General features: G+C 33.5%; 1 protein-coding gene across 1 annotated transcript in view; it reads left to right on the top strand.

Annotated features, from left to right (window-relative positions):
* The first annotated feature begins 9,573 nt into the window (after positions 1-9,573).
* The window catches only part of LOC105320394 (uncharacterized), a 36,215-nt gene continuing 32,875 nt past the window's right edge, over positions 9,574-12,913 (top strand). Inside the window, exon 1 of the mRNA XM_011418321.4 lies at positions 9,574-10,664. Coding sequence (XP_011416623.3) covers positions 10,521-10,664 — 144 coding nt within the window. The 5' untranslated portion in view covers positions 9,574-10,520. The remainder of the gene's footprint in view (positions 10,665-12,913) is intronic.

Below are 12,913 nucleotides of genomic sequence, written 5' to 3'. Positions count from 1 at the left end.
GTTTATAAAATTTTAACAAGTGCTGTTCAGTAACCTTTTCATAGTCAATAAAGTTTTCTTCGATGTATTTTGTGATTCCATTGAAGTCCTTTGAACGTCGCCTGCTGGGGATGTTTAAAAGTTAATGAAGAAAGTGATCAAGTTATATGAGTACCCGAGTGTTATATTCTAAATGAATTTACTTAAAACTTCTGAGATCGAAAATAAGATATCATATTACTTTGTTTGATCATCATACTTTGTCTTAAATCAGACAAATCCATTTATTCTTGAATTAATATTTTCATATATTTATTGAACTAAAAATGTAATATGCATGTATCTTTGGCTCTATAATTCCTTAAACAATATTGCAAATTAGCAATATAAAAAGTAATTTTTTTCTAAATCCGAAATATCCAAAAATGCGGCTCTTTTTTTCATAGATATTTCAACACACGCTGTATATATAGATGTACATGTATGTAACAATATGAACAAATCAACTTAAATAAAATTGTTCATGAAATGTTTTCCATATCATTTTGATTTTATAGAAACGTTTTTTAAAATTTGTTTCACAGAAAACGATTTTCTTTTTTTCTGTGGGATTTGGGGGAGGAATAACAACGGCTTCAGTTTCAAACAAACTGTCTGTGTTGAATATCCGGGGCGAGGATTCTGTATTCCTTGGAAACGAATCTCTCGAGCGAAATTTCCTGTTGTCTGTCCTAAGGAGACTCGCTTACGACTACAAGCTCTTTATATTCCCACAAAAACCCCGGTGCGTCTCCCCCATGCATCAAAGGTGAGTCGCTGCTCGGCCATCGATCGACGACCCGTTGTTAAGTAACACAGAAATCTTGTTAATTATTTGACATCTATAAGTTTATTTAATGCACGCAATTTGTTGTATGTATATTTGAGATCTCTGACGAAGATTTAGCACCAACGGAATAAATAAAGACCTGGAGATAATAAATACTGTGCCAGTTATTGCTCCGCAACGGTTAGATTTACAAGTGTTTGTTTCATTTATGTTACCAACACGTTTAAGTAAGAAGGTAGACAAATTTTAAAACACCTACTAGTGATAGCTAACACAACTAACTAAACTTTGTATTTTAAAATCGGTTTTGTTAATGAGAGAGAGAGAGAGAGAGAGAGAGAGAGAACTTGTAAAGATTTAAAAATTCTAAATTAACATTTATATAGACACAATATGATAACGCTACCTATCAAACAAATGGCTTTTGATGTTTTTTTTTTCTCTTTTTTGCGACGTACCTGAAATTTTTTTTCGGAAAAAAATATAGGATGAGTATGTTCACACGTCAACTTGATTAAAATTTCGAAAAATCAAAGAATACGTTCACTAAAAAATAAACGTTCAGTATGTTTTAATTTCAAGCTTTTGCGTCTCTAAGTTATTGTATTTCATCTTAGTGTGATGAGTCCTTGGGGTTTTTGCAACCTTTGAGACATCGTTCGTTCGAATATGCTCATATACAAAGCATATATATATACACTTGTTTATGCCAAGCATAAGTCGTGTCTTATCGAAAGGATATCCTACTCACAAGAAGGAGAGGTTATCTGATAAAACTGGGATGGGTTAAAGCACCGGAAAAACACACACCTGATGCTGAGGAAAAAATTAATTAATTAGTTCCTGAGAATTCGATAACAAGATGTTTCACCCCAGACGTAACGACGTTACATTGTTTTCTATTTTCTCACCAGATTTTCTCCCGTTCTCCCAAATTTAAGAGAGTGAACAAGTGTCAGTTCACGCTGTCTCCATGAACACCCGTGGGGATAAGGAACTTGGTCAACGAGCTTTAACTGAACAAGTATTTTTTGGAACAGTGAACACTCGGGGAGAGTTTTATGTTTAAAAACACAAGTAGTCGGTGCCCCTTTTTCACATTTACAAGTACATGTAGAACTATCCAGACTTTAAACCGAATTGGATTGACTTAAAAAATTTAATCATTATAAAATTAGATGCTTTTTATTCTTATCTGCTATTCGTTTTGGAAAATTTGTGTCCCTAAGATGAGCTAAAGCCAAAGAAATATGAGCTCTATCGCCTCGGTTTTCCTAATGATGACGTCAATGCTAGCTTTCTGAATAGCAGTAATTCCTCTTTGCTCTGTCCAAGTCCTATTGCATGTGGCCTTTCATTCGATGTTGATTGCTTTAGCGTAAAATTAGTACTTTTGAAAATAAATGTAGGTTAGAGATGAATATTAATTTTGAAGTACATACGTTTAAATTATGTAGGCAGAAACTGCTTGTGTAATATCTGTTTCAAATCAAACAAAAAAATCACTTTACTGATATTTGAATTTGTGAAAATATTATCATTTCCTTTGTTTTGTCGATAATATTTTAATTCGTAATTTTTATTTATGAAAGGAGTGGGGGGGGGGATTTTTCCCTTTTTATTTATTGTCATTATGTTTCAATAACGTTTCACCAGAACTGTAGTTGTAGATAACAAATACACTGTAAATTCATCCATTTCAAGAAGACTATAAATAGTGTTATCTGAAACATTCATTTTGTCTTATATTATTTATTCTAAATCGTCAGCAAGTTTTTACGTAAATGAAACATTCCCAGAACGATGTATTTGTATGCAGTATCTAATTTTGATATTTTTTTCTCTTTTCTTCTATTTTCATGATATACTAATATGTAAATCTCAGATTTGCGAAAACTGTTAAATAAAAGGCTTATATATAACATACTTAAACAAATAATGAAACAACCATCGCAGTTTTGAATTACTCTACAGTAAGAGAGAACTCTTCTTGATCATTTGACTTAGTTTCGATTCAGTCGAAAAGATGAGCAAGAATTTATATGTCAAAGCATATATTTCTTTTTTTCTAGTCCAAATAACGGCCTTTTATTAATTAATATTCTTCTCGTTATCAATATATTAGTAAATAATCCTGCTTGATTAAAACTCATTCAATTTTTTTTAATTTGTTTGTCTTGCAATAACGTCAAAAAAGACTTCCATGCGTTCGTATTAATTTTGAGAATTTTTAAACATGCATCTCATTAGAAATAGTAAAAATGATTACATCATTATCATAGCATATTCTATTGACACTGTGCTGCATTTCTTTGATTAATTTTAAATGAACTTACTCAACGTCATCTTCTGTGGTGAATAAATGTAATTAGCGTCTGTTACTCGGTTGTTATGTCCTTACTTCATAGAAAACAACGTTCTAACGTTAACATGATTGACTTTACTGTTTTAACTGCAAAACGATGAAGTTGAACACATCTCATATTTAAAAACATTGAAGACAGGAAACGGAATACGTTTGATCTATTTCCCTTAGTTAATTGTGGTTTTAATCGGAACTGAAATCTAAGCAAGCTTACGTAGTTCCACTCTAACTTTTGATTTATTGGTTGAAGTAAATAAACATGACTTATATTGACGACCCGTTATCTTACACCAGGTTTTTTTTCTCCCTGATGTTAAACTAAATACAAGAAATGTTGTAAGTAGCTGCTTGGTAGAGGTCAGTTGTTGAACTTCGTACCAGTCACGTGACATAGGAATCATTAACGTCAAAATAAAAGAGTTCCATAAATGTGTCATGAGGTTCGTAAATCCTAGGAGGTTCAAAATGACAGTGAAAACAGATGTACGCAAGATTTTATTTTTATTTTTTTTTTGCTTGAACCGAACAACAATTAATCTATTTAGTTTTCAGTGTACTATTATTCTTCTATGTTTCATCACCACGTCATATTTAAGTGTATGGTTATAACGTTTAGATAACAAACAATATATATTGTCCCTAAAGCTCCTGAATTCTGGTGAACTCTTATCTTCGGAAACATCGTAACAAATTTTTAAGATGAAATGTGAGGTGATATGGCACCCGATATCCATTTGCCCTTTATTAGTGTCTATCAACTTGGATTTCGGATTTCATGCTTCACAGCAAAGTTTTCATTTTTTTTAATTATTTTTTTTTTGTTCTCGAAGACGATGGGTAAACAATAGATATAAACATGACAAGGTTTTAATCTTTTTAGCCCTGGCAATAATGAAACTTTAATGAAATCGTGATATGTGCCACTTATAATGGAAATTACGCACGTGTGTCTCAAGCATTGCGACCTCAATGGCGTATCCACCTACTGATGACAAAGCAAAACTGAGGCTCTCACGGAATAATGGACGGGAATAAATGGTGATCAGCAGCTACATTGAATAATAACACACTCCAAATTAAGGGAAAATAGGTTCAATATACATGTAGCAAAAAGTATATGCAATTTCAGATTTAAAATGTTATCTTCTCAGTTTTTATTTTATTCTATTTTATCAGAATGTGTCCAGCTTCTGCTTTTTACTATTTTGTAAATGATTTTTTTTTAAAAACTCTTTTTGCTCTCATATAATGGTCCAATAACTGTTATCGGATTATCTTGGTGGTCAGGTGCCTTGTGAGGAAATGGAGCAAGCATATGGAAGTCTGAGAAGCATACTATTGGTGTACATTATTATACTTTCATGTTAAATACTGAAATCTGATTGGTTTCTAAAGACGCAGTTGATAATCCGTTCTATAACCCTAAGCGTTAGTAACACACTTAGCAACGGGTAACACTATATAAATAGTGCCTGTTTGGGAGGGTAACTGTTAAAATTGACACCCCAAGTAAACCATTGTCAACCGACGCGAAGCGGAGGTTGACAATGGCTTTCGAGGGGTGTCAATTTCAACTCTTACCCTCCCAAACAGGCACTATTCATTTTATTATACTGAATGTTTTAGTTTAAAAGAAGATTTTACTGCTTATATATAGAAATGAAGTGAATTCTACGGCGAACCGTATGCGCATAATTTCCGCGCATGTAACAATTCGTTGTGTTACCCGTTGCCAAGTGTGTTGCTCACGTTGAGGGTAATAGAACGGATTACCAACTGCGTTTAAACCAATCAGATTGCAGTATTTAACATGAAAGTATAATAAAACGAATTGTTACATGTAGATTATGCGCGTACGTTTCACAGTAGAATTCACGTCATTTCTATATAAAAGCAGTAAAAAAATTCTCTAAAATTAAGACATTCAGTATAATAAAATAAATAGTGCCTGTTTGGGAGGATAAAAGTTGAAATTGACACCCCTCGAAAGCCTTTGTCAACCGCCGCTTCGCGTCGGTTGGCAATGGTTTCCTCGGGGTGTCAATTTCAACTGTTATCCTCCCAAACAGGCACTATTTATTCATCACAACATATAACATATATCATAAGTATAAACAAGTAATCATAGCGCAACGTCTCATTTCAGAATATTGATCCTTCGTCCAAGGGAAGAGGGAGGGGGTCCAAAGATAATTTTGTTTGCAAGGAGGGGGATGTTCGATGTACTCTGGGAATTGAAATAAAAGTTGCCATAGTGTAAATTGTAATCAAAGGACGAGTCAGGACAAGATTAATTATATGGCTCATAATGTATGTAGAATCTGGATTTTAAGTGTGAATAAAATGTAGAATCTTGATCATACGCCACTCCAAAATGGAGTGTCTAGATCACAAGTCGAACCAACGTGTAGTGTCTAATTATAATTCACTACATCATTAAGTATCTGGATCATAAGTCAGACCAATATTTAGTATCCGGATCACTTCAACATGTAGTATCTGAATCACAAATCACTCCAGCATATAGTATCTGGATCATAAGTCAGACCAATAAGTAGTATCTAGATCATAAGTCAGACCAATATGTAGTATCTGGATCACAAGTCAGACTAACATAAAGGTCTGGATCACAAAGTAGACAAACATGTAGAGTCTAGATGACAAATAAGATGAATATGCAGTATATGTATCCTAAGAAATACTAGCATGCAATGTCTTCATCACAAGTCAGACCAGTATGTAGTATCTGGATCACAAGTATTTCCGACATGTAGTATCTGGATAACAAGTCAGACCAATATGTTGTATCTGGATAACAAGTCAGACCAATATGTAGTATCTGGATAACAAGTCAGACCAATATGTAGTATCTGGATAACAAGTCAGATCAATATGTAGTACTAGTATCTGGATAACAAGTCAGACCAGTATGTAGTAGGCCTATCTGGATAACAAGTCAGATCAATATGTAGTACTAGTATCTGGATAACAAGTCAGACCAGTATGTAGCATCTGGATAACAAGTCAGACCAATATGTACTATCTGGATAACAAGTCAGACCAATATGTAGCACTAGTATCTGGATAACAAGTCAGACCAATATGTAGTACTAGTATCTGGATAACAAGTCGTACCAATATGTTTTGTTTTCCATTGAACTGAAATGTCACACTTTCATTGGTTTAAACATAGCACGTTATTGCCTCATATATTTCTATATTTGTTCGGTGAGAAATAATATTAGGCAATATGGCCGTCGTTGGCCGACGCTTCGCTTACTCATTTCGATATTTCATAGTATTTAATACATAAACCGCATGCCGTAAGTTCTTAAAGTATTTGGAGTAGTTGCCCTTTGAAATTCTTTAAAATTAGAGTAGTTGCCCTTAGAATATTGACGTCACTTTGTTTTGTCTGGAGCAGAACAAAATGGCAGCGTTGAAATTTGCTCAAATCTCTGCAGAGGAAAGGGAGAAAACATTTAAAATTAAATAGCAAGAAAACTTTGTAGGTAAACATGGGTGAAGCAAAGATTTTAAAAGACTATTGAAAGGTGAGATTGAAAATTTTGAAGAGTTTAAATGAGTTAAATTGGAAGCGACGTTAGGCATCTTGTACATGGATTTGCGTAGATCAACGCTATTTGTGAATAAATATGTCGCTTGATAGTCCTCGGGAAAACAAAACACTTATTAGGTTAGTTACTGACTCACTACGGAAATATATTGGGTTGATCAATGTCATAGACGGCTCGGCTTCGCCTCGCCATCTATGAGATTGATCAACCCAATATATTTCCGTAGTGAGTCAGTAACTAACCTAATAAGTAATAGTATCTGGATAACAAGTCAGACCAATATGTTGTATCTGGATAACAAGTCAGACCAATATGTAGTACTAGTATCTGGATAACAAGTCAGACTAATATGTTGTATCTGGATAACAAGTCAGACCAACATGTATGTATGTATCTGGATAACAAGTCAGACCAATACGTAGTATCTGGATAACAAGTCAGACCAACATGTATGTAGTATCTGGATTACAAGTCAGACCAATATGTTGTATCTGGATAACAAGTCAGACCAATATGTAGTATCTGGATAACAAGTCAGACCAACATGTATGTAGTATCTGGATAACAAGTCAGACCAACATGTATGTAGTATCTGGATGACAAGTCAGACCAATATGTAGTACTAGTATCTGGATAACAAGTCAGACCAATATGTTGTATCTGGATAACAAGTCGGATCGACATATAGTATCTTGATCACAAATAAGACCGACATGTAGTATCTAAATCACAAGTCAGACCACCACGTTGTTTATAAATTACAAGTCAGACCAGCATACAGTATCTGCATCACTGATCAGACCAGCAATTAGTCATCTGGATAACAAGACAGACCAGCATGTAGTATCTGGATAATAAAAATAAGATCAACATATAGTATCTGGATCAACGTGTAGTATATGGGTCACACGTCAGACCAACATATAGTATCTGGATCACGTTATGACCAATTCAGCATGTAGTATTGAGAAAACATGTCAACATCAATATTCATTATCTGTATTACATATCATATCAACAGTTGTTTTAAGTGTACGTTTTGGGGGTGATAAAAGAAAAGACTTTCTGGCCTTTTTACGTGTAAATGTATTTTGTTTTCAATGATAGTACCCTACCACATTGGGAGTTTTACCAAGATGCGTCGTATCTTGGAACCAAGGTACGTGTATAAACGTGGGTGTGGCACTGATGCTTGAATTGTCTTAAAAAGTTGTTTATGCGTTCTCTATGTTTAGCGCTTTATTTTGTCTTTTAGTGGCAATAAAAAAAAATATAACACATTTACAAGAAAAAGACAAAACTTTCGCAATGACTCTCTAGAATTTTGGTATCATATTCTATTAAGTAAGTGATAATGAAGTGAGAAATTGGTGAACGATTTTCGATAAATGTCTGTCTATTTCAAAACCTTAACAGTTCATTTCTAATCCCAGATTAGTGTTTGATTTTAAGTTTGAAAAACTTTAGATCAGACAAATTCAATTTATGAATTGCATGGATTTGTAGAACAATTAATTTTACCACCTTTTAGCACTTTAATCAATAGAATACGTGGATACATTTGAATGTTTTATAAAACTGCGTCGCGCTGTAAAAGCCTCTGAGAATCAACGTGCAAAAGATATTTGAAAAGGATTATGACTTCTTGTAAATGTTTACTTTTGACATTTTTTTCAATGATGTTTACTTTATGGGGTGCGCATTTCTTAATGCACACACGAACACTCCTCTGTCTTAGATTTTTAATTGTTACGTAGTCTCTTAAAATATTGTCCCGATGTTTTACAAATCGCTAGTGAAATATTAATTGGTGAAATCAGTTTGCAGATCATCGTTAAATCAGTTCAAGATATTTTTTTACATATAGATAATTATGAAGATGTCTCACTCGGATCATAGTCTCTATAACCAATGCCATGAAAATACGGCACTGGATTTCCCAAAAGAAAACGACGCCGTGTATGCAGTAATTAAAATTTGACATTTTCCCCGGCGTAACGTTGTGGGATCAAGCAATGGAGAGGGAGAAATCTCCATAAAATCTCTTCTGTAACGCACAATGTTCTTTTATGGTATTGTATAAATGATTCCCTTTGTGCAACAGACAGCAACGCAAAAAAAAAAATCTCAAAATGCACGGATTGCAAAATTCTTAACGCTACAAAAACAAGCGAAAACAGTCAGAAGGCAGACCACCGAGAAAATTACATATGTCTTAGGAGGAAAAATGACAAATACATCAACAAAAGAAAACAAAAATCTGTGAGACTTTGGGTCGAACGTTTCTTGTCCACTGACAAGAGCAATCACCATGGAGGTCTCAAAGGGGAAATATTGACGTCACGCACGGTTGAATGTAACGTGACATCGGCTCTGCAGCGGTAGCAACCAGGAAATTACTTCAAGTGCATCACTTGTTGCACGCGCAGCGTATGAAACCAATTTTCGTATTTACATGTTTATGTTGTGTAAAAGAATTTCGCTCGAAGGGGTTAATTGGTACGTGCAGATTGCGTACTCTGTTTATAAACAATTTTGTCGGGATTCGGGGATAAAATAATCAATTAGCACTGCTTGTTAACAAAGCGTTTTGAAGGGAAGGGTCCAGGGGTCAGGTAATGAACGGTACTGGGGCCCCGCACTATCGTCTTCTTTTGAAGAGAGTTGTCCACAGAGTATGATAAGTAACCTATAATGTCGCTTATTTATTTGTTGTTCGTGATTCAATTAAGATCTCTTTCAAGTTTTGAACAAGGCTGTTCTATTTCACGTTAATCAACGTCCTTTCATTTTTCTTTTTTAAATTAATGGAAGAAACTCTTGAATTTGTTAATTAATTTTGAAAAACAATGGAACCAAAGTCTTTGGATCGTATGAGTTCCATTCTATAGTAACTCAATTTGACCCAGATTGTCTCAGATAAAAATAAAAGAGAGAGAGAAAGAAGAAAAAACTCGAAACGGGAGTTTATCAAACTGAATATCTGGAGGTTTAGAAGCGGTAGATGAATCTATGGCATGTCTGATGTGATTTGTTTGCGAGCCTACGTAGAGGTTGGGCGATAAGAAGAGATACAGGGAGAGATTCGGGTTACAGTAGAAGAAGTTCCGAGTTAACGGCACACATTACAGTCAACGGAGGAACAAAAAGAGCTTCGATGTATATGTCTATGACCTAACACGCCTCGGCAATTAGTTTAATGTTAAGTTTTGGTGTTTGATTCTTCTACCTGCTTGAGTATCCGCATCAAGCCCCGTGCTCCGGGAGGATATAATACTTTTTTTCTTTGAGAAGTATCGTTATATAAACGAGTTCCAGAGGTTAATTAATGGTGAGAGTTTTAAGGAAAGGGGCTACTTCTTGGCAAGTAAGGCTTCTAGCGCCGTGGATGATAAGCAGTCGAAGTGAATATTACAATTAATTACGGATTAATAAGGAGAGGCCATGTGATTCGGGATTAGCGTTTGAAGATCACGGACCCAGCCTTCCAGCTTTCCGCGCACGTTTTTGCAGTAATTATCGAGAGAGTGCTTTATCGCCGTTTTTTCATAATAATTCATCTCCAATATAAATATAATATAGATAAGATATATCCGACATTCCTCTACAACAATCGGAGGCACTTCAAGTTGTTACGTGATGAGTGCGCGGGCACAAATTCGTATTTACGGAAATAACTGTTCCATACTACAGTTATAAGTCATGGGGCACTAAGGTCGTGATATTGGTGAAAAACAAAACTTAAAAAAAAACACCAAAAAATATAACTATGGATGGAGTTTTAAGAGTGAAAACAATTTGTGTGACATTGGTGCTATGGATTTCTGCCTGTGTTTTGGTCTTCGCCGATGTTGGACTTATACCAGGGCCAATTGTCACCAAGGCCCAGTGTCGGGCCAAATGTCTGCAAGAGGTATACAATTATTGGTGTTCCTATTCACTTTTTGATCAAATTTACCCGTTTTCAAATTTGTATAAAATAACTTTTTCGACGCTTTTTATTCCGTGCCAAGAAATTTAAAACAAGGGTTAATTTCTCACATCATCATTTACTTAAACTTAAGAACACCCGATTCAACAAAGAAATTTTGATCATTTCACCATAGATAAATCGATATTTTTTTTAAATTTAAATTTTGTTTTATAAAGGAGTGGGGTAAAATTAAAGTTTTCAAATTAGATGAACTGCATCTTAATTTTGTTATAGTAGCAGATTATGAACAAATACAATGTACTAGTCACGATACAATTAATGTTTTGCCTGTACTTGTTACATGTTAAATTAAAAGAAATTGGAATTTAATAAAAGAGATAAATCTAATATTGATTTTAAATCCTGCTTGTCACCCTTATATGGTTTTTCCAACTTTAAAAAAAAGTAAACTCAGAGTTTGATATGCAAAGATATTGCAAATGAGGATAAATATGAATGAGCCATGCATTGCACTCTCATAAAATATTATTCCTTTTAAGAAGATTTAATTGATTCAATAAAAATGATATGATATAAAGTTCCATGTAAAAGTTGTAGAAAACTAGTTGCCCATGAAAAATTTCTACTCAGAAAATAGTCTCATTTTTTTCTGAATACAACAGACACTTACCAAACCTTTGAAAAAATATATTTATTAATTGTAAAAATTAGATGTTAGCATACCTGTTAACCTTCCAAAGCTGCTATGTAGGAGAATCTCCCCCTTACCAACTTGGCTAAGGGGGAGATTTTGCATAAACGACGTTTTTTCACGTGAAATGCAAATATATATTAAAAATACTGTTAGATACCTTATTTTACCATCTAATTATTACCATTGCAATCATTTTAAATTTTATTATTTCTATGACTACCAGTGTGTAATTACAACTTGTGTTGCTAACAGTTAGAGATTCATTAAAACAATTATTAGGTACATGTATATGTATGATAGAATATTGCATCTATGGAACATTTGAAATGGATAAAACGTAATATGCCCCCTTTTTATACCAATGTTCAATGTCTTTCTAATGCCAGTCAAGTGTTTTTTGTAGCAGTTGTTTAAAAAAAAAGGTAAAACATTGTCACCAAATCATAACTTCTGAGTCTAGCTAATGCAGTTAAGGTGAGGGATCGCATTCAGAACTAACTTTGTGATTAAGTAGTGAAAGGCAACAGACTATGCCTTTACTTATTTCCCTGGCTGTTGGCGCTATAGATGCCAAATTGTGCTATAAACTTTCCTAAGGTACAACTGCATGATAATCCTCAAGAAATAATTAATCTTGTATTAAGTTTTCTCGATGCAAAAATCTGTTTTCGCTTTCACTATTTTTAAGGTAACATTGTTGTTACAAGCAAAGAGAATTTATGAGAAAACAGGTTTGTTATTAGGTGTACATGGCTGGGGACAAATTGATTAATATGTTTGCAATTTCATTTGTTCAATGACAGTTGAATGCAAACATGCAAAACACAGGTGCAGGTACACAAATGCATACATGCTACTTGGAAATGTGGTTTTGAGAAATTAAAAGATATTTATCACTCATAAAAGGGGTGCAATTTAATTGCACTGGAATGCTCTTTATGTGGGAAAGATAAGATGGTTTTGTCTGATGTTCATATTTTTCTTTGCTGGCTGTAAATTCTAAAATCCAAACTGACTTAGAAATTATGTACTGAAACTTTCATTTAGTGGTCTACAGGCAGTATTGTAGTACTCAAATAGATTATTTGATTCTGAGTCTTTTTTTCTTTTACCTTTTTCTAGCTTTTAATTTGTTTAATACAAGAAAGAAACATAACTATGCTCCTGGAAAAATATTTCTATTTCATGAAATACAGTGCATTATAATTTTGGAAATAAACTTTTTGATATTTATGGTAATCTTTTCTTTTTATTAAAATACTGTTATTATATCAGTTACTAATCTTACTAATCTATGATTAATTATTATGGTATATAGCAATATTGTCTTTTCATTTTTTTTCACAATTCATAAATTAATTTGAAAGTCTTAAATATATCAGTGTATCATAATGTATATTGATCAATTTAAAAAAAAATGGGTTGTATCAGTGTGTGATTTCTAAACTTTTAAAGTTATATCATATTTTCTTAAATGTTAATAAATTGGTTAAAATTACAACACTAAACCATTCATTTTTTGCTTTAATTTTGT

Source organism: Magallana gigas, chromosome 6, assembly GCF_963853765.1.
Source record: "Magallana gigas chromosome 6, xbMagGiga1.1, whole genome shotgun sequence".
Lineage (NCBI taxonomy): Eukaryota > Metazoa > Mollusca > Bivalvia > Ostreida > Ostreidae > Magallana > Magallana gigas.
This window is presented reverse-complemented; position numbering and strand designations above follow the sequence as displayed.